The sequence below is a fragment of the Leopardus geoffroyi genome, chromosome B2, assembly GCF_018350155.1.
Source record: "Leopardus geoffroyi isolate Oge1 chromosome B2, O.geoffroyi_Oge1_pat1.0, whole genome shotgun sequence".
Lineage (NCBI taxonomy): Eukaryota > Metazoa > Chordata > Mammalia > Carnivora > Felidae > Leopardus > Leopardus geoffroyi.
The window spans coordinates 17,698,478-17,720,555 of record NC_059332.1 but is presented as its reverse complement, the minus strand read 5'-3'; the positions used below and the strand labels follow the sequence as shown (position 1 = coordinate 17,720,555).

The 22,078-nt window shown below is 44.0% G+C and overlaps 1 protein-coding gene and 1 long non-coding RNA gene across 3 annotated transcripts in view; one reads left to right on the top strand and one right to left on the bottom strand.

Moving 5' to 3' along the window:
• Positions 1-2,123: 2,123 nt before the first annotated feature.
• Positions 2,124-22,078, bottom strand: part of ELOVL2 (ELOVL fatty acid elongase 2) — a 66,610-nt gene continuing 46,655 nt past the window's right edge. For both annotated transcript variants that reach the window (XM_045497406.1, XM_045497405.1), the window contains exons 3-8: positions 18,433-18,620; positions 14,047-14,124; positions 10,042-10,213; positions 6,975-7,099; positions 6,364-6,498; positions 2,124-4,570 (exon numbers count right to left, since the gene is read on the bottom strand). In XM_045497406.1, the coding sequence (XP_045353362.1) occupies positions 4,445-4,570; positions 6,364-6,498; positions 6,975-7,099; positions 10,042-10,213; positions 14,047-14,124; positions 18,433-18,620 (824 nt within the window). In that variant the 3' untranslated portion in view covers positions 2,124-4,444. The remainder of the gene's footprint in view (positions 4,571-6,363; positions 6,499-6,974; positions 7,100-10,041; positions 10,214-14,046; positions 14,125-18,432; positions 18,621-22,078) is intronic.
• LOC123608043 lies at positions 4,569-6,074 on the top strand. The gene is made up of 3 exons (XR_006717061.1): positions 4,569-4,677; positions 5,198-5,394; positions 5,751-6,074. It is a non-coding gene; the product is annotated as an uncharacterized LOC123608043 (long non-coding RNA).

Here is a 22,078-nt window from a genome sequence, read left to right as displayed (position 1 = left end):
GTGCACGGAGGGAGCAGAGGTCTGCCTCACCCGGGCTGCCGAACGTGACCTGGCTGCAGACACCTTCCTCGAGGGCTCCCCGTGAGCTGCTCTGCAGATGCACGATGACCTGTGCTGACAAGCTGCCCGATGAGGGTACGAATTTCAGATTTGCGCCCTCCTGCTCTTATTCCAGTGTCCCCTGTACATGCTTTAACAGGGCAAAATGACCTACACGTTGATCGCATTTCCTCTTGTCCATGACTGAAGGTGAAGAAGGTGAAGGGATATCTTAGGTGACCGTAGTCTTGTACGAGTGCTTACTTCTTTGCCTGGGAAGACAGCTGTCCCCTAAGTATGTGAACGTAGCTGATTTTGAAGAAAGCCTGCTGTAATAAAAACGGCAATCTTCTTTGTATACAGAAACTAGGAAATGTGTTTAGGTGAATGCTTCCCACGTGTCAGGCAGCTCTTTCACTCTGCAACGAATTATTAGGCCTTGCCACAGAGACAAAAAGGATTTCTTTTTACACGTGAATTGGTTCCACCCACTGTTTAAATGAAACCTCAGTAGGTTACGAGGAAACTTTTCAAAATGTCCTCTCCCTCCCCCCCCCCCCCGAAAACTCGGGTCCCCGTTCAGATAGCGAAACTGAACTTTCCCCCTTCTGTGCCACCTCCCGTACCCTTTCTCCCACCCCTGCCCCATCCCTGTTACCATCCAGGAATTTAAGCCATTTCGTAAACAGACTTTGAGCACGTCCTTTGGGCCTGTCTTGTTCTCTTTAATGTAACTGTTCAAAACTCTCCATTGATGCACCACCCATCGGTGATCCTGCCCCATGACCTTGACTGACGTTGTCTGTCTTGGGCTTCCCCATGGTCAAAGCTCACATCCCACTCCTGAGCGGAAGCAGCACCCTCTCTGCTGGTCTGGGCACTCTACAGAGCGATGGTTGGAGGCTCCAGAGCACTGTATGGTGTTTCTGCCTAACATCGTCCCCTCAACCAAGCCGGTGCTCCCACACAGTAAATTTAATATAACCATTAGATTAAACCATTAAGTTTATAATAGCCATTATAGCCTCTACTCCTCTAATTGGTCTTAAGTTTTTCTTGTAATGACCATTTTCTGAAATAGTTTTACATAGTATTTATATACTAATGCTACATAAAAGGCCGTGCGCTTTTTATTGAAATGAAGAATTAAATGTCTAAAATTACTAAAATATCCCTTTATTAAAAAAAAATTCCTGAGTAAAATTGGTCATCTGGAATACCACGCAGGCACACGTTTTAACTTCTTGCAACCAAATAAGAATAATCTCGGGGCGCCTGGGTGGCGCAGTCGGTTAAGCGTCCGACTTCAGCCAGGTCACGATCTCGCGGTCCGTGAGTTCGAGCCCCGCGTCGGGCTCTGGGCTGATGGCTCAGAGCCTGGAGCCTGTTTCCGATTCTGTGTCTCCCTCTCTCTCTGCCCCTCCCCCGTTCATGCTCTGTCTCTCTCTGTCCCAAAAGTAAATAAACGTTGAAAAAAAAAAAAAATTAAAAAAAAAAAAAAAAAAGAATAATCTCAACATGCTTTGCTTTAGTGTAAAAATCAATTTATTATACAACAATCATACAGAATGCTTTTTATCTGTCTACAAAGAAAAATGGCTTCTCCTGCTTCCCTGTCCACCCCAATCATGATATTATGTTCTCAAGTACTTTCAAAAGAAAACAAAAAAGTGATATCCTTATTTTCCAAATAAGGAAGACTCTAGAAACATCATAAAATGATACGGAAGTATCAGAATGGTCTCTTACAAAGTGCGGTTCTGCCCATCACAGTAAATATCATTTTTCCTTACCAATAAAAATAGATACCTCTGACGGGGATAGGGAGGACCTTATCTTTCAATAAGCCTAACTGGTTCAATGTATAATTTTGATGGGTTGAAAATGTCTCTTCATTTCCATTTAACATTCCATTTTGTTTAAAAAAATTGAATTTGTAACATGTGCTTATAGTATTAAATATTTTCATTCTTATGAGTAAAAGGAAATTCGGGCACAAAAGTTTTTAACAGATTAGAGAGTTTTTTTCCTGGTTCTAGGAAAATCACATTAAATGTAGACTTTTTTTTTTTTTTTTTTTTTTAAATTCCAACGCTTAAAGACAGGTTAAAATATTTACCTGATTCAGTTTTTGTGGCTAAGACTTCATAGCTCTTGTATCAGCCCTTGAATGGTTTAAGGCTAGAAGTGTTTGGTCGGCTTCACAAGAATGAAAGCCCCAGTGGGAAAATAGCATCCTAACGCCTCTAAGTTGAGCTTGGAAGTACCAACTACCCATGTTTTTCCCTTCGATCTAAGAGGTTTCCAACTGCCTCGTACTTACAGCTGTCTGGCTTTGCCATTCTGCCGAAGGCTGGCTTCCCTCCTTGCTCTGCCAGTATGGGGTCCATGAGGTCACCAAAACTGCAGGTGTGATGCAGAGTCTGAGACTTTAGGGCCTCACTGACATTTGAGAATAAGCTGCTTACGACGAACGACCAGTGAGGTCTGGCTTCCCTCTGTCTCATTTTTACCTGGAACGCACTTTGGTCACCGATTTCAGCCCTTGTTTGGGACCCCAAACTGCACTGGAGTCCAGCTGGCGTTTTGTTACAGAGGAGAAATAACAGAACTCTGGAAGCTAGCCCTTGTTTTGAAACAGGTTTCTGGGAGAGGACAATACTGGTAACAACACTGTTAGGATGGGATGGGAGGAAGTGGGGGTTAGGCACCCTAGAAAAATCAGCTTTAGAAAACTTAGAAAAATAAATCCAAGAGTAAGTGGTGTCTGTTCGATAAAAATGGACCAAGTGCCCACATGTGACATGCACGCATCTGCACAGCACGTTTCCCATGAAGACCAGCTAAGGTCAGTCACCTTCCGCAAAGCAGGCCGGGGCCTGAGAGGGTAGTGGCCACGAGCAGGAAGTGGGAGACTTGGATTGGTGTCTGTGTGCAATGCCATCCCCAAGGCCGTGCTCTTTTTTAAATGGGGGAAATAATTTTCAGACTAGAAAGCAAGGGGGGGAAAAAGGACAGAGAAGCACTCCCAGATTGAACACTGGGTAATGGCGAGCATGCCTTTCTGGCACTTCCGTGTTTGACCTTAACATTATGACCTCAAAGTTATTTTAAAGGGAAGAGAGGAAAGAAAAAGCGTCAAAGTTGGCAAGTCTTTTAGTTTCATAGGGTATAAATCTTCCTCACATCTTCAAAACATATTGTTTCCATGCTTGATGCAATTTAGTAGTAAAAGTCCAATATTTAGGGAGGAAAAAAAAAATTTGTTTTCCTCCACTTTTGTGCTTGTTCTCAGGAGAACTCGTGTTACCTGGGCAGGGGTAGGACATACCGGGTTTGCCAAACTGGCACTTTTCACTGTGGCTCATTACCAGCCCAAGGCTCATGTTGGGATCTTTCCATAGTCCTCTTTTTCTTCCTGTTTTCAAAAACTTAACCTGAAAAGAGTGACAGCAGGTATTTGGGGATAATACAAGAGTGGACAAATTCAATGTCTATTTTGCCCCAACTGCTCTGATTCATGAATATTCCAATGGCTTAGTCTTCCAAGGAGAAGGGAAGATTCCTTAATCAGAAAGCGGGCAGCCAGATTCAGATGCTGCTTTTAAAACCGATCATGGTGTCCATTTACGACCTAAACTAGGGTAATTTAACATGGGAGGTTGACAGGACTATGTGAATAGCTAAGGAAACCAAATTAAAAAGTGCGAAACTACTCCTATCCGAAGCCCCTGAGCTATGAGGATTTGGCAGAAGAGTTTTTCTTCTTAGGAAAAGTAATTGTCAAAATCAAATACAAATTTCATTACCATATCACTAAGTTGAGACTTAGTGTAGGAATTTGACAGACTCTACCTTAAGAGAGAAAAGTTGTGCTAGATTCTCCTGTCTTCCGTTTATAATCCATTTTCATATTTTCTGGGGTCAGGTCCTAATGGAACAAATGGACTGATTACACACTGGCGAGCAGTGCTTAATATAGATTAAGACACCCTGTAGTTAGAAAGGTAATTAACATTTTGTTTTAAACACTTCAATCTGAATAAAACTTTTTATTTGAAGACTGGCTTCGGAAAACAAGGCTCCGTGTTTCCTGGCTTTGTACGTGTATAAGGCGTTATACCGACGGTTCTGGTGAGGGGGTCAGTCTGTGGGGAGGAGACAGAGCCGCACCAGTTCTGAGGTCTACAGAGTTCGGTGTCTGAGGCGACACGTATGTTGACGGAAGCATTCAGTTAACAGATTAACCTAATAGCAATATATTAATACATTCTGGGTACAAATGATTTATAAACTCAAAAGAAATTAGTTTATGCTAAAACATATATAACTTTCAATTCAGTCTTTGCTTTAAAACAAGCGAATCTGTGAGGCTATTATATATGCTTTGTCTGTTACTGGACATTTACTGTGCTTTCTTGTTTATTACCCCATTAGTTGCAGCGAAGCAGGCTTTGGAGAAACCGTTCTTAACTTCTTTCCCTGCAGGTGGCTCTTGCATATTTTTCTTCATTGGCTTTTTTCGGTATGTCTGTTGGATGCATATATTTTGAAGAGAGGGAAAAAAGGATTCTTGAATAAGACTTCGACATGGCATATAATCTAAAACAGTTCATGATTTTATTGGGTATTGGACAGGTAAGAATTTGTTTTAGTTTATCTATTTTGAGAGAGGGAGCACAAGTGGGGGGGGGGTGGGCAGAGAGGGAGGGAAAGAGAGAGAATCCCAGGGCTTGAACTCACGACCTGTGACCTGAGCCGAAATCAAGAGTCGGATGCTTAACCGGCTGAGCCACCCAGGCCCCCCGCCAAAGAAGAATTTTTGTCTGACAATTTTTAAGCTAATGGTTAAAACTAAAAATAGGGTAAAAACCGAGACAAATGTGAATGAATTCCAATGAAAGGTTGTTTCTGTCACCTTCTCTACACTGGTTAGGATTTATGTATTACAGGACTGGCATTCAAATTATTCTGCATTAGTTGCTTGCCTGCATTTCCTAAAAATTAGATCCTTCCCAATTCAAGTTGGAAAAAATGCTGTTATTTTAAAAGTACCAGTATCCAGGATTCTGGCTTGATTTGGTTTTTGGCATATCCTTCTTATTCTGTCCAAATACCTGATTTTGTCTCATTTTTACTTTTTTTTTGTTTTTTAAAGCACCTATATTAACAAGGGTCAAGCCTGAAATTATATACTCAAGTGTAAAGGAGTAAGACTCTGTGTGAACCAACAAGTAGGGTCAACGTTTTGAACGCCCACTGCCCACCCTGCCGGCTACCTGCTCATCCTCAAGGTTCAACACCAAGTGCCACGTTGACTCACTTAGTTTTCCTGTTAACAGTCAGTTTTGCTGTGTGAGTTGTTTTTGTTTTTTTGTTTTTTTTTGGGTTTTTTTTTTGGGTGTCTTTGTTTGGTTCCCTCAATGGTTATTTCTTCAGAAATTCTCAAAGGAAACTTCTATCTGTTATAAAAGACAAAGCCTAGCCAGTCCAATGGCGCTGAAAAGACTGTCAGCAGTTCACTTTCCCACAGTTGTACTTTGTGAGAAGCCACCACAGGTTAACCTTTAGCAAATGCCAACTAAAAAAAAAATGAAGGATTTATTGTCTAAAGAAAGAAATACAGTTGATTTCAATTTGCAAAGTACTGTTTGGAATAGAAATGTATGTTCTCATCTTTTTTTCATGAAGCTTACTTTCTATTTCCCCAGCCCACAAAGGAGAGCAATTTAAACTCTACCACCACCTGAGGCCTGCACTCTGCTCCCCCCTTCATCAGTTTTTGTATTAATGGAGTTGCCTTGATGTCGTGTTTTGGAGCCCTGTTCCATTTAAATTGTTGATTAAAAAGAAAATGACATTTAGTAAAGAAAAAGCCAATGTGACCTTTCCACGGTGGCTTGCCTTAAAAGAATTTTTTCCAGATAGTGAGGTTACAACATCACCGTGCTGATATAGAAACGATTTTTGAATATTCAATTCATTCAGCCTAAGTTCTTCTCCATTTGTATAGAGGCCCTGGATTCAGATATAAGACCCTTGTTTCATGTTTTTGTCCCATGTTACCAATGTGTGACTTCATTAAACTTTTTATGCATGCACTGAAAAATGTTTAATAAAATGCCCACTAAGGCTATTCATGGTGGTTTTCCTTCAAGGGGAGGGCTTGGGGGTGGGGGAAGAGTTAGTTTTCACTCTTTACTTTGCGAGCCTCCATCACCGACCAGCACGTGCTAGTGGATTTCCTCGGGCAAATTAAACACCAATGTAAGGCGAGAGCGCAGTCTGCTATGTTCCGCCACCGGAGATGTACATTTCACTTACCTGAACGTAGAAATTTAAGAACAGGATGACTAAGGTGAGCATGTAGGACGACTGGAAGATGAGACAGCCGAAGGGGAAGCCGCAGGGTTTCACCACCGCGCTCAGCGTGTGCGTGATGGTCAGCACGAACTGCACCTGCGGGGGGGTGGGGGGTGGGGGGCGTCACTGGGGGGCGGCCAGGCCGAGCCACGCAATACACCATTTGGAAATACGAAACATTTAGAAGTCGACTCCTGTTACTCCCTAGGTTTTGCAGGAAGAAAGCAAAACTGCGGAAGCAGCCCACTATCCTACCCAGAAATTTCGCTCGGAACGATGCTAGTCAGTATATTTAATTGCCCGCTCGTTTTCTCATGGAAGAGTAGCAGTTGCACTTATTTAGATAAAAATGAATCTTAAACGTCTGTGTTAAATCACTGTCACTTCGAAGCAAGGAATAAGGTAGCTTATTTCGACACACTAGATTTTAATCCTTAAAAGGTTCTTTTTAGAGGAAAACAGGCAGCCTCCTCACACACGGCAAAGCCTCTGCCTACGGGGACAGATTTCTTTCCTCCATGAGGATATTCGATGCTTCACAGGGAGAGGAGCTGAACGAAGGGATAACATACCAGTTGAGCCTGCGTGAGGTATTTCTTCCACCAGAGATACTTGTGCATAGATGGAAATACAGAAAGGCCATAGTAGGAGTACATGAGAATGTGGATAAAACTGTTGAGTGTGGGTCCAAAGAAACCTGTAAAAGCATGGGATAAAAATTACTGCTCATTCTTCATCAAATGAGACGGATTCTTCCTGTGCAGCACGGCTGAAGATGGGTCACACCTGTGGCACTATCATCTGCTGCAATCCACACGGTGAATTCACCCTCGTTTCCGAGCTCTTGCTCCAGGATTCCGCAAAAGTCACCGAGATGGGACAAAACTGGATGGTTTTTCAGTCAGAGTGCCAACCAAACAGGTAATTCCTGATTTGCAAAGGCTTTACTGTCCCTTAAGCTGTTGTTACTATCGAGTGATCAGGGAGAAAATGAAATGTTAGCTTCAAACCGGTGGCAGAATTCCTTTGAAAGAGAAGTGTCTCTGCTTCCACTACGCCTCTGATGAAGCCATTCCGACTGTGGAAAGAGGGCCTTTGGTCTAGGGCTTAACAAGGTGCTAAAGAGTCCAGGAGATCAGGCTGCTCTTTAAATTTAATAAATTCTACCTGAAAGGGACCTAGAACCAGGAGAGCTAGAGCAAGGCGAGCAGGAGAGAAGGCTGGGACGGGACGGGGCAGCGGTGGCGGGGGGGGGGGGGGGGGGGGGGGGGCGGGGTAGGGTGTGGACGGGCTGGCCAGTGAGGCTTCCCAGCGGCTGGACCATCTCATGGACTTCTAGGACAAGGAATATCTAAAATCCAATTGCAGGACATTTCTGTGCTAACTTGTGCCGTTATCACTCCCCTGCCCCTGCCGCCACCTTCGTGAAGTCCCTGTAGCTTCCGTCAACGTGGGCAAATGGTGTTTCAGGAAACCAAAGGAAAAAGAGAGAAGTTCTATGTTGCTCAGCTAAGAAGCAAAAGGATTTAGTTTGAAGCGGTGAGATGTCAGAGACGGGTCTATTTATTGGAAACCAGGAACCCACTGTCGTGAGGATTAGACCAATCGATACACACAAAGTGCTCACGACAGTGCCCGGCAAAGCAAACACTACCTCTGTTACGTTGGGATCCAGATGGCTGGGCTGTGAGCTCTCAGTCCTGCGGTGGAAGGGGCTGTGGGGCTAGAGGACCCCTATCAGCTATGTCCCCTTAGATACGTTAGTTTTACTTTGTAAATTTTGATTCTGTCACCTGGGAAATGGGCAGGACAGTAATTGGCTCTCTGGGCGGTGCTGGGAATGAGTGCATAATGCTACGGAAACTGAGAAGTGCAGTACCTACGCTGGCTAATGAATTTAAACTCTGTAGCCTGGTTTTCCCAGTCTAAATCAAGGTCTGGTTAGATCCATGCAAATCAATGAATGAGAAACAGGGGTGTCTGGGTGGCTCAGACACCACCGCCAGAATCTAGTAAGTACTCAGCAAACACTGGCAGGAATAACCGGTTACAGCAGTATTTCTTTACCGCTTGAGCTTTCATTACCATGAATTAATGGGGTATGATTAAAAACATTTTTTTTTAATGTTTATTTATTCTTGAGAGAGATAGAGCATGAGTAGGGGAGGGGCAGAGAGAGAGGGAGACACAGAATCCCAAGCAGGCTTCAGGCTCCGAGCTGTCAGCACAGAGCCCGATGCGGGGCTCGAACTCCCGGACCATGAGATCATGACCTGAGCTGAAGTCAGACGCTCAGCCGACTGAGCCACCCAGGAGCCCCTGGGACATGATTTTTATAATATTTTAGGTTGATTATGAATTGTCACACACACTGCATTTCATCTACAAGAATCCCAGGTCTTTACATGGGGATTACGTGAGAAGGAGGTTTAGATGTTTAGTGATTTGTAATGAAATTGTTGACAATCACAAAAAATACTTAACCTTGATAATTGCTTGATATTGATTACGGTCTGTATATTGATGACAGCATTAAGTCTATCATAGTTTTAATCACTAAACTCAAGAAGCCAGATTTGGTCCAGGAGAGAGTTAAAATAAAAACATCTTTCTGGCCACTTCATCCCCAGCACTTTCCTGATTCACACTCTGGTTTTAATTTGCATCTTCATAGTCACGGATATATTCCAAATATCCTTGACATTTTATTTATTTTTTTAAGTTTATTTTGAGAGAGAGGGAGGGAGAGAGAACCCCAAGCAGGCTCCACACTGTCAGCACAGAGCCCGACGTGGGGCTCAATTCCACGAACCGTGAGACCGTGATCAGACACTGAACCGACTGAGCCACGCAGGCGCCCCTCTCCTTGACATTTAAAAAATATCCCTAAGATCCCCAAATCATTTTGACTTAAGTTTTACCTGTTCTGAGTTTTCACAGAAGATTTTTAAAGCTGGGGATATAAGACAATCACATAGAAAGTACCGCTGTCTGCACTGCAGGTCAGAAGGGACCCATTAATGACTGTGAAATCAATGCAGTGAGAGCGGTCATCAGCTTTTTGAAAAAGTGCAACAGAATTAATGAAACGACAACAACAAAAACCCAAAGTGCATCACAGAGCTAGGGTAAATATCTCCTGAAATTTCTGTTCCACACAAAGTGCATACACGTAAAGAGGCTGTGATATAAAGCGCATTGTAGCTCTCTGTTAAAACAAACGTTGGAAGCCACACAGAGACGTGCCTTTAACTTTTCAGAATGGAAAAAAAAAGTCTAATCTATAGGACAGCCGAGTGATGACCTCCACCAAGTGGAAGGTGCTGGATTTGTTTCGACAGGAGTCCTTCAGCCCCTGGTGCTGGAGTAAAATTACTCCAGCTGGGGTGCGTGCTTCTGGCCCGCGGACATTTGGCGCAGGGGGAAAACAGAATGCATTTTCACAATTTAAGGTAACGCTCCCATTCTGCAGGAACGAAAGATGAGAAAGTGGCCACATGGGCAGCCGCGTGCTGCGCCGTGTGCCTCCCTCTTCTGTCTCCAGAGCCACATCAGTACAACAATATTCAACCCCAGGCACCCACTAGAGGCCTCGCGAGACCCATGACACGGAACTGAAAAGGCAACAACAGAACTTACTTTGCCCACAAGGTATCCAGTTCAAAACACACCACCAGATGTTAAACATGGAGGCATGATGGTATACGTGAAGAAAAGTAATCTGACTGGTTTTTTTCCGCAAAACAAAGAAAATTGTGTCCAGGAACTCTATGGATTTGGAGAAGTAGTACCACCACAACACCTTGGCTACCTGTAAGGATGTTAAAACAGGAAAAAGAAAAGGTGAGCGAATGAAAACGCTCCCCCAGGCTGCCCCGCTCCCCCAGGCTGCCCCCCCCCCCCCCCCCCCCAGCAACCTGCGTGATGCCGCACTCCACCAGCGGGCGTTTCTGTCTCAGGCCATCACCAAAGCACCTTCCTGGCATCTCTGCCCCCAGCTTCTCCTCATTCCCAGCAATCCACCCCACTCTGGTGAAAAGGAGTTGCCCCTCCGACACGTGTGATCTGATCAGGTGACTCCCCTGCACCCGCCGAACACGGGCTCGTTCTCCATTCCAGCACCCTCTCTGAGCACAGCACCGGGCGCCATCAAGGCCGTCTGCTCCCTCTTCCAGCACTCGCCGCCGATGGGGCCCCTGGGCCTCCTGGCACCCTTCTCCCCTCGTTCACCCTCCTTTCCTACCGCACGCCTGGCATCCTTGAGGAACACCCTTAAATGCCTCCTCCTAACCCTCTCCTCGCCTTTTCTCAGGCCTCATCAGCCACGTCTTCCTTTGCATTTGGAAACTGCTTTATGCCTCTGCTTTCAGTAACCACGGCTGTGGAGTGAGGGTTAATGCGACCGAGGGCAAATCACACAAGGCAGGGGCTGGCTCATCTCTGCTCAGGGCTCAGCTCTCAACAGATCGCTACTGCTCATTACACTAGGTCTTAATTTTTTCTCTAGTTCCCTACTGTACGCGTGTTTGGTCTCTTAGCTGTGCTGGAGCCCAGGAGCCGTCTGTAAGTGGACGACTACTGCTTTCGTGTCTCCTCCTCCTCGGAAGATTTAAAATCCAGGTGCTTCCAGGTGTCATATGGAGTGCTGAATCACTACCTTGTACACCTGAAACTAGTATTACACTGTATGTTGGCCAACTGGAACTTAAGCAAAAGCTTAAAAAAAAAAAAAAAATCACGATGCTCCTCCCTCCTCACTGATGTGGTTGGTGGGTCGGGATTCCTACTTTCCCTCCTGAGCCCCTTACAAGTCTCAGCCACAGGGAAATACTTTAACGGCAGTGTTTTTAGCACTAACATTTAAACGTATGAGGAGAGTGTGTGTAAAAGGAACTCTGAAGTCAGAATATCATGCTCTATTGTCTGCCTGCCAAGAAGACAAGGAGGTGTGCTGGTTTCCATCTTAATGTTTGAGAGTGTGATTCAACTTCACAGATATTAAGTCAAATACAAATGTAAAACGACGATGACCTTTAGAGAATTGTATGGTAGCCCAAAGTGCGCTGCTCTGTGATAATACATTAGAAATAAAATGGGTGCAGAGAAACCTCTATATATACTTTTTTCATACTACGGGTTTGAAGATGTTTTTTAAAATGCATTCTAGGGGCGCCTGGGTGGCGCAGTCGGTTAAGCGTCCGACTTCAGCCAGGTCACGATCTCGCAGCCCGTGAGTTCGAGCCCCGCGTCAGGCTCTGGGCTGATGGCTCAGAGCCTGGAGCCTGTTTCCAATTCTGTGTCTCCCTCTCTCTCTGCCCCTCCCCCGTTCATGCTCTGTCTCTCTCTGTCCCAAAAATAAATAAACGTTGAAAAAAAAAATATTTAAAAAAAAAATGCATTCTGAAATGTACGTCTTACTATGAAAGATTTTCATTAAAAGGTTTCTGCTAATAAGCATGTTTTTCATTATAGAAAATTTCAATCAAGGAGAGGAAGTATAAGGAACCTGTGTTACCTATCACTAAACTTCAAAACTTTCAATATGATTCCAATTTGTTGGATCAATTCTATTTCTCAACATTTTTAGGGGCTGTACAGCATATTCTAAGCAAAGGCAAGGTATCATTTCATCTATAAAAACTACCAACAGAGAGGAAGGAAACTTTTACTTCACCATAACCACGATGTCATTAGCTAATAAAATCAGGCTATCTACCAATAGCCTCATCCATGGTCAAAGTGTCTTAAAAATGGCCTTTTAGAACTGATTTAAATCTGGATGCAACCAAGGTCCAGCTTGCACTGATTTGATAAAGTTTGTTAGTCTTTTCTAATCAGTAACAGTCCCCTTTCCTTGCTTCCCCTCTTCCTGTCTTTTCTTCACGAAAACTAGATCAGTTGTTGCATGGAATTTCTAATATTGTGAATTCCTAATGTTATTTAACTTCTCTATCCCCCACATTTTCTGAAGCAAAGCAATGAGATTTAGAGGCTTGATGGACTGAGACTTAGGGAATTTGGCAGGAACTCTGAGTCCATGGTTCTGTGTACTTCCTGGCACATCATGCTGGGAGGGCACATCATTTCTGGTCGTCCCGCTGGCATTCGTGATAGAGTTCAGGTGTTAACAGCTAATCCAATTATTATGAAGTTCCATTCAGCGTTCACCCAACAGTTTTATCCCTTATGGATGATGGCCGAACAGATCCATGATTTCACTAGGAGTTGCAAAAGGGTGATTGTCTAGTTCTCCTGTTACTTATGCACTTTTCTATAGAGAAGAGCTCTCTCTCTTCCTCTATTTGGAAATTCACACGTGAAAAGCAAAGATCAATGTTTGATTCTTTCCCTTTAACATTTTTCCCCTAGAAAGAGCTGGTGTTCTAGCAACCTTCAGAAGGCAACAATGTGTTTTTTAGTATCATTTTAAACTCATGGGTTTTTACTAAACTTGGTATGCTTCAACCCATTCCAGTCAGTATTCTTTTTGAATTGTCCCATCTTGCACGCTGGGAGTCCCTTCAAGATGGCTCCTCGGTCTTTTTGTCATGACCTGGGTAGTCTGGACGGCTTACGTGCTTTCTGTCACAAGATGTCCTCGATTTTGCTTATACACATTTCCCACCCCAACCCAGGAACTGGCCAATTCTCTAAGAATCCTAATCCCTTCTGGTGGAAAATTATATTTAGAAAGCACAATCTGGGTATTCACTCCTCACTGCACTGGGCTGTCAGAGACTAACTAGGCCTTTTCTGTAGATAGAGCTAAATAACACATTTGTTTTTAGAAAGAATAAAGCTAATTCTGATATTTCCAATTTGAATCTATGATCAGTGTTCGCTTGACTTTTTAATTGGTATCTCTTTTCTAGGTCTCAAATACTAGTTGTAATGATATTAAGATTATTAAATACTTAACTTCATCCTACAGTGTACCTTTAACAGTCTCAGAGAAGCAACACCAGAATTTTCATTAATAGCAATCAAAAAAATTACTGAATACTGTTAAGATACATCCCCGAGGGATGCTCAGTCAAAACACCATGTTTTAAAGTCACTTAATACACGGGTATATCCATTTCTTTGAGTTTCCAAGTTTTGGGAGGAAGGCTGCCTTGCTTTCTTTTTAAAATTAATTTTGTTTCAAATAATGTAAAACACTTAATGGTTCCAAAATCAAGTATTCCATCCCTACCACCTCTGCCCAGTTCCTTCACCCAAAAGGAAACACTTTGTTGGGTTTTGGTTTGTTCTACCATGGTTTGTTTTCAAAGCAAACACACACACACAAATATTCATATCACTTCTTACACAGAAGGTACTATATTATAAACACGGTCTGCAAGTTGTTTTGTTTTGTTTTTTAACTGAGATCACGTCCCAGAGATTACTCTGTAACAGTACAGAGATCTTCGTCATTCTGTTTTGCCAAAGGAACCATTCCTGGACAAGCCATGGTTTATTCAATCAGCTCCCCCATGGTTGGACATTTGAAAAACATTTTTGTTACCAAGTATTTCTATCAGAACATGACTCCCTTTCTTATGTAATCCCAGCCCCATCCTCATATCTGGAAGGATAAGGCCTCCTCTCCTTTTCTAGGAGAAACGGTTACAGATGGTCTATTAGCTTCTCAAGACTTACCCGGACATCGGCTTCCCCTGCACTGGTGAGATCTTGACACTGTAAATTGTAGCCTCCTTCCCAACTGGAGAGAATAAGCTGCCAAAGAAACAGAGGGGGAAAAATTAACATGAACATTTGAAAGAGGACTAGATTTCCCATTCATGTTCCTGACTGGCATCTGTCTGTTCAAGGTCTGAGTAGAAACTTCCCAGCATCTGACTTTCTCAATCCTGTCCCCAAACATGTTATCAAAGGAATTAATTCTTGCTGTTGAATAGATACCAATAGTTGGTACGCTTTAATGGGTATAATTTACTTCTGAACTTTACATTGGCCCAAAGTAACAGTTTAGCTATCATTTGAGTAACAAAATATTTTATGTAAGGAATCATCTAGTCGTATGTTTCCACAGGTAAAACACAGAATTAAATATAAACAAATGCAAAAACTACACTAAAATTTTAATAATACTTTATATTGGTTTATATTTACCTTAGCTGATCATCTCCATAATTTTATTACGTACATATTTATTACCATTTTATAGATGGGAAAACAGGGCTCAAAGGTTCTTAAATCATTTTCTTCACTGTATTTATGCTACTTGGTACTCAATCATGTGTGTGATTATAAATGATTAATATTTATATCTCTCATTATGTTCAAAAACCAAAAGTCTCCATAAAGATCTGTGTGTTTTTTGCTCATCTTTGAATTCACCATTCCTTGCCCAATGCCCAGCACATAGAAAACACCCAATAAATTATGAGAAAATAAGCTTTTTATGCTTTGTGGAAAATTCTGCCAAAGAAGTTCTCTCTCTCTTCTTTCTGGCTATTACTGTAAAAACTTAAGATTCTAGAATACAAAGCAGGTACAGACGGTATTTTTCCCCTTCATCAAATTTTATTTATAGGAAAATGTTTAACCTTTCCAACTTCAGGAATAGTAGGCAGTCGTTTACAATTGCTGAATGAAAACTATCTCTGGATATAAAAAGAAACCTATGCTCCTGACAAGTTTGCCAAGGACTTCTGCATATTTGATATTTGTGTATATTGTTAAATGATCACCACGAGGAGTCTAGTTAACGTGTTACATAAGGTATGCAAAGGCCTACTATTTGTGGCTGCTCATCAGAGACGTGTAAAGATACACCCTGCAGAGAAATACACAGGGGGAGTGATAGGATGTTAAAATTGAACACTGAAAGCCATCAAACTACTAAAAAAACCCATTTAGATTGTTTAAAACTGTCTGACAATTTAAAACCTAAAGAGAATTAAGCAGCCGCTCGCTCTATGAAAGACTCTATGTGCCTTGCACAGGTCCGTTGCTTATCCCCTGGGGGGCTTGGCAGACGGGAGCCATCCATCCTGGGTGTTGAAGGAAAGGAAACCAGGCTGTTGGACAGGGTTAGCCTTAGGAGGTGGAGCCTAGCTTGCTCCAAAAGAGGTCTAGGATCCCTCCCCTTCTCCCCATTTCCAACTCCTCAGTCCAGGCCACCGGCATCTGTGACAACAGTGCTCCAACCGTCTCCTGGACTCTGCTTCCGCTCTTGCCCCCAGCTCACTGTCCCAGTTCATTTTCCATGTAGCGGACGCAACCATGTATCCGAGATGGAAGATCGATCACTCCCCTCATTAAAATCCCCCAGTGGCCTGCCACGATACTCAGAATAGAAGCCAAACTCTTTACAAGGCCCTCTATGTTCTGCCACCGCTCTGCATCGTGAACCATCCCCTCCTCTGACCACGGTGGTCTAGCTGCACTGTTTCTTTTTTGTGGTCTTTGAACATCCCGAGCTTGTTCCTGCCCCAAGGCCTTTATGTTTGCTGCTTGTTCTGCACGAACACAGTTCCTTCAGATCTTCATATGCTTGATTTCTGCTCAAATATCAGAGGCCTTCCTGCCCCCCCACCAGCCCACCACTGGTCAGCGTTGCAAGGGGAAAGGCGGGGTTGTAGAGCCTAGAATAGAATCTGACACACTGTAGAAACTCCATACGTATTTGTTGAAAGACTCTTAAGTAATTTTAGCAGCACCTTCCTGGCCCAAGCAAACATCTGAACTGGGCTTAACAAGTTAGCAAGGTTCAATCAACCCATCATCAACTAGTGGCTGTTAACACATACCCCAAAAGTGTCTAAGACCGTATGCCTGCCCTGGAAGAGGCTACAATCAGAGGACAGCAGGACACAATCAACAGCGGTAACTTTGAACCAAGAGCTATAGGAGTGTGAGAAGAGCACAGTGGACAAGCAATGGATAACATTCTTGTAGGGAAGGGACTAAGTACCGACGTTCTCCCTAAAAACGGGTCGAAGCCATTTACTTGTCCAAACACTACTGTTCTTATTCCTGTTAATAGTGAATAATATTCACCTTAATATTTACACAGCGTTCTCATATTCATGAACTCCTGCTGTATACTGGTCTATGAGCTTTTCAAGTACAAAAATCACGTGTTACCCATCTTAATATCTCCTTGGCTGAGTATACAATTCACAGCACCTAGTGGATGCTCACAGAATGTTGACTAAACAGAACTGACTAATGCTTCTAGCAGACTCATGAGTTAAGTAGAATGAGGACCAAATCTCCACTTGACTTCTATTTTTTTAATGTTTATTTATTTTTGAGACAGAGAACATGAGTGCAAGTGCGGTAGGAGCAGAGAGAGGGAGACACAGAATCCGAAGCAGGCTCCAGGCTCTGAGCTGTCAGCGCAGAACCCGATGCAGAGCTTGAACTCACGAACTGCGAGATCATGACCCGACACTTAACTGACTGAGCCACTGAGGCGCACCCCATATTTCCATTTTAAAGACAAGTCGTGTACGGGTCATAGAGCCTAATTAACTGCCCCAGAATTACAGACAGTGACACCTGCATTCGCATCTGCTGACTCCACTACTCCGAAGTCTCCAGCTGGTATTCGGACTTCCGGTGTGGTCAGACATTCGGCTGCCCTTCTGACACAGGTGCTGCTTCTGAGAACAATCTAAGGAAGAGTATCTTTCCTTTTGTTTCTTCCCCAAGAAACTAACCCTGTCAATCACTATCTCGCAAGCTCTTCTAGTGAACTAAGATTTACCTCGTTGAAAACCTACATAAAAATTCCCCTTCCAGAGTCAGGTAAATTAGGATCACTGATGCGACAGGACTGTAGGGGGGGCTTTCTAGACCCTGAATTCCATCTGCACTCCGATCACGGAACTGTGGGCATCGGTGTTGTAAGTCATGTTAAGTAATGGTTATTAAGCGTCTTCAGAATGGTGCGCAGCAGAGCAATGCACAGATTGAACTCTGTGGCCGAGAGGATCTATATTTTACGTGAGGATTTATCTTCTTTTAGAATTCAAGGACCAGGAAGGCAACTATACTTGTGCCATTGTCAGCCATTTGTAACTGACATGAATGATTTTATCCTGTTCCCTAAGAAAGGTTTTGTCTTGTTTTTGTTTTCCCTCTGCTCGCTGGAGCAGGTTTATTTGGCACTTGTTGATTTTCCTTTGTGGCAGGCAGAGTGAAGCAGGCTTTGGGTTGTACAGAAAGTGCAATTGTTACTTGTTCCCTTTCTTGTAAAATGACTTGGGTTTGGCACGTTACAAAGGAACGGGCGATGCATGATGTAATGAGGGCAGCAGGAGCGGGGCTGGAATCTCAGCCTGGGACTCCGCAGTCAGTCCTCAGAAACCGCGATGCCCCCGTCACGGGGGACCAAAGATGGAGGGAGTAGTCTTTAAGGGACTGTGTATCTGTATTTCCGACTAACTGCATTTGATTTTTAACTTAAAAACTGCTCTGTCCTCAGGAGCCGTCTATTCTCAGGCAAGTCATGTAACTTTTCCAAGCCTCAGCATCATCATCTGTAAAAGGAGAAAACTAGCACATATGAGCTTTAAAGGCCCATTCAGATCTAAATTGTGACTTTGAATTATAGTGAAAGACGAAGGATTCAAGAAATAGGCCTAGGGGTGCCTCGGTGGCTCAGTTGGTTAAGTGACTTTGGCTCAGGTCACCATCTCACGGTATGTGGGTTTGAGCCCCGCGATGGGCTCTGTGCTGACAGCTAGGATCCTGGAGCCTGCTTCAGATTCTGTGTCTCCCTCTCTCTATGCCTCCCCCCTGCTTACGCTCTCTCTCTCTCTCTCTCTTAAAAATAAACATTAAAAAAAATTTTTTTTTAAAGAAAGAAACAGGCCTAAATTGGGATGAGAAAAATTCTCAGAAACAAAGATTTCCCCAAGATTTTCTGACGAAACAGTATCAGACGCTGGAACAGCTCCTGAGATCTTGAGGAACGGTACTGAGAGCAGCGCTGGATAGTTCTGGAAGGCCAGATTTACTTCTCAGAGATGCTCACTTACCAGACTCCAGCGTTCCTACATAGACACTTACCTCTGCCAGCATATATACGGAGAGAAGTGTGATTCCGAGATTATACAAGGTGAGGATACCCCTGAGGGAGAGAGCATGTCTGTTCTTCATGTATTTGTTACCCAGCCATATTGAAAGCAGATACAGGACAGTAAGAAAAAAGGTAGGAAGGTAAGAGTCCAACATGAACCATCCTCTGACTCGAGAATCTGAAAGGAAACACATACAGTGAGAATCCTAAAGGGGGGCGTTTCTGTTTAGTTTTAAAATATTATCACAAGTATTTAAAAAGTTTTGGGGTTTTTTTTTTCTTTGGCCTTTTGTTTTTTACTGAGGTAGAACATGAGTTTCAGGAGCACAACACGATTCAATATTTGCACACCCTACAAGATCATCACCGCAATAAGTGTACTTAATATCCATCACCTTACATAGTTACAAAAATTTTTCTTGTCATGAGAACTTTTAAGACCTCCTGTCACATATATTGTATCTTCCACACTGGATACAACAAATAACAATACGACAAGAACCCACAAGAACCCGAGTAATAAGCCGCGATAAGCAGGACTGGAGTTACAGTTCTGAAGAAGAAACCCCTGGGGTGGGAGGAGTTAAGGAAGATCTCATGGAGCAAACAGGGCTTAGGCTGAACCCTGAGTGACGGGGACAGGTGATCAAGGTGGGCGGTAAGAGTTCTAGCGTCTTCTCCGGAACAGTTACTATGTTTATTTATTCTAACTCTGTAAACAGGATGTGCCATCATGCCCTTCTGTGGATGAAAAACAGCTCAGAAAGCTACAGTAACCTGCCGAGGCCACACAGCAGGGGGCAGCAGCGTCAGGATCTGAATTCACCTCTGCTGCCCAGCACATTCCACCCGGTGCTGCCTTCCTCGGTGGAGTCTGGAGTAGGCAGGAGAGAAGGGGTGTCGACAGCGTATACTGGTTCACGCACCCCACACCCCGCAGCTCGGTGAGGACCACCATGCGGTAAACCAGGCAGAGTTGAGAGCTCAGCTTAGCCAGAGCCGTGGGACTGAACCCAACAACCACGGGAAGCTGAAGAAGGCAAAGCCTTGGGGGCTGATGATTCAGAGGTGAGGGCAGAAAATATAACCGAGGACTGAAACCTGACCATGGACTAGAAGTATCAATAGCTAGGAGGCAAGAACCAAGATACAGCAAGTGTTCCTTGCTCTGGAGGGTGAAAACGTAAAAATCTACATAAAACACACATAATAGATCTGTAAGATAATTAGTTAACATCTGAATAGAACGGTAGGCACAAAGTGATTTTAGTTCTCTGTTCTGCTTTTTGTTGTTTCAATAAAGCAAATAATTTGGCCCACAAAGATAAAAACTGGCACGTTGTTTTTATTTATTTATTTATTTTTTTCAACGTTTATTTATTTTTGGGACAGAGAGAGACAGAGCATGAACGGGGGAGAGGCAGAGAGAGAGGGAGACACAGAATCGGAAACAGGCTCCAGGCTCTGAGCCATCAGCCCAGAGCCCGACGCGGGGCTCGAACTCACGGATCGCGAGATCGTGACCTGGCTGAAGTCGGACGCTTAACCGACTGCGCCACCCAGGCGCCCCTGGCACGTTGTTTTTCATCTCTGTAAATGCGGTTGGAAGGAGCTGGTTTCTCCAGCCGATCATGCCCTTTCCTCCCTCTCTCTGCTCTCCCCAGGCCTCCGCCCCTCTTTCTGCTCCACTCTACCCCTCGCACGCCAGCCCCCCTTACTCCACCCCACCTGACGGACAGCACAGAGGAAAGTGCCTTCTCAGGCTCTGTCCCATCACCTGTTCTGTAAACTCCTCCAGTTGTGATGGAGAGAACACGGCAGGCAAGGGGCCCACCTCAGCATTCGTGTGACTAGCAGAGACCTACCTTCACACAACCTGCAGGAAATCACTGGTCGGAAAAGTCTGTCCCATGTGCCACTTCCTAATGTTCACCTCTGAATCCAAATCCTATGCACCCATGGGGCGCCTGGGTGGCTCAGTAAGTTGAACCGACTCTTGATTTTGGTTCAGGTCATGATCCCAGGGTTGTGGGATCGAGCCCCGTGTTGGGCTCAGTGCTGAGCCTGCTGAAGATTCTCTCTCTCCCCCTCTGCCCCTCTCCCCCACTCGTACTCTCTCTCTAAAATTAAAAAAAAAAGATAATAATAAAATAAAATACATCCTACGCATCCTCTAAAAACCAGATAAATGTCCTGCCGTTGGAAGGGAGCTGCTTCTTCTTACCCTTTCCTACTACAGCTCTCCACCTGTGTAACAATGTAATTATAATTTTATAATTAATGTGTTATTATGGCTGGAACACTGTTATCACAATTTATATTTACTGAACACTTATTCTGTGCCAGGCACTGTCCTAATAAAGCTTTTTACATGTATTAACTTAATTCCCAAAGTAATCTAATTATATAGTTGATATCTCAAATAGTTTTGAGGTATAACTGATAAACCTGTACATATTTAATGTGTATAATTTGATGGGTTTGGACTTATGCAAACTCCCACGATGCCATCACCACAGTGCAGGTAACAGATGCATCCACCATATAGGTGATGTAATTATTGCCAGTTTATGTTTGAGAACAATTGAGCCACAGAGACTGAAACAGTTAAATATTTGCACTAAACTGCTACCCCACCTCCTGTTATGGTGTTATGGATTGAACGGTGTCCCCCAAAAGATATGGTTAAGTCCGAACTCCTGATACCTGCGTGACTGTGACCTTACTTGGACATAAGGTCTTCACAGGTTTGACCCAGTTAAGAAGATGTCGTACTGGACTAGGTGGGCCCTCGCTGTGACCGGTGTCCTATATTACAAGCGGAGATGTGGACACAGGGACACGAAGAGGAGAAGCCACGTGCAAATGGAGGCAGAGAACAGGGAGATGCATCTCCGAGCCAAGCAATGCCAGAGATTGCCGGCAATGCCAGAAGCTGGGAGAAAGGCAGGGAGCACTCTATCCTAGAAACTCAGAGGGAGCACTGCCCTGCCAGGTCCTTGATGTCAGACCTGTAGCCTCCGGACCGTGAGAGAATCAACCACTGTTGCTTTAAGCCACGTGGTTTGTGGCACGTGGTTACTACAGCCCCGGGAAACCAACACACGTGGTCTGCTTCACTGCTTTGCAACTACCGTCGAGGTGGTAGTCTGACCTCCCGCCTAGAGACAGACCCCAGGTCTTACGCTCCCACTGTGTCTCACCCATACCTCCACTGAGTTCTGAGTCATGCAATCTAGGCCAACCAGCACGATGAGCCCAGTACAAAATATAGCATCTCCAGTGGTTCGTTTTCTTTTGTCATGGTCCTGTAAATGCTTGCCGCTTTTGTCAAGGAGGAGAGTTAACTGTCCCAGCCCAGAGAGAGGAACAAATACTTGCAGTAAGATTTATTCTACCTTTGGGACATTAATGGTTAACTGCATCTGCGTCGGGTATCTGCCCAGGACAAGATCCCCTGATGCCAACGTGGAAAAGGTGACTACAGAAGAGACTTGGGGACACCCGGGAAGTCTGCTAGGTGGCCTGCCCGTCAACTTAAGCTTGTGCCACTTTTGGGAAAGGGAAAGGGATGCTGGACGGCCCAGATGCTAGATTCCCTGTCACCGTGGAGGTCACCCGACCCGGTTGTCAACT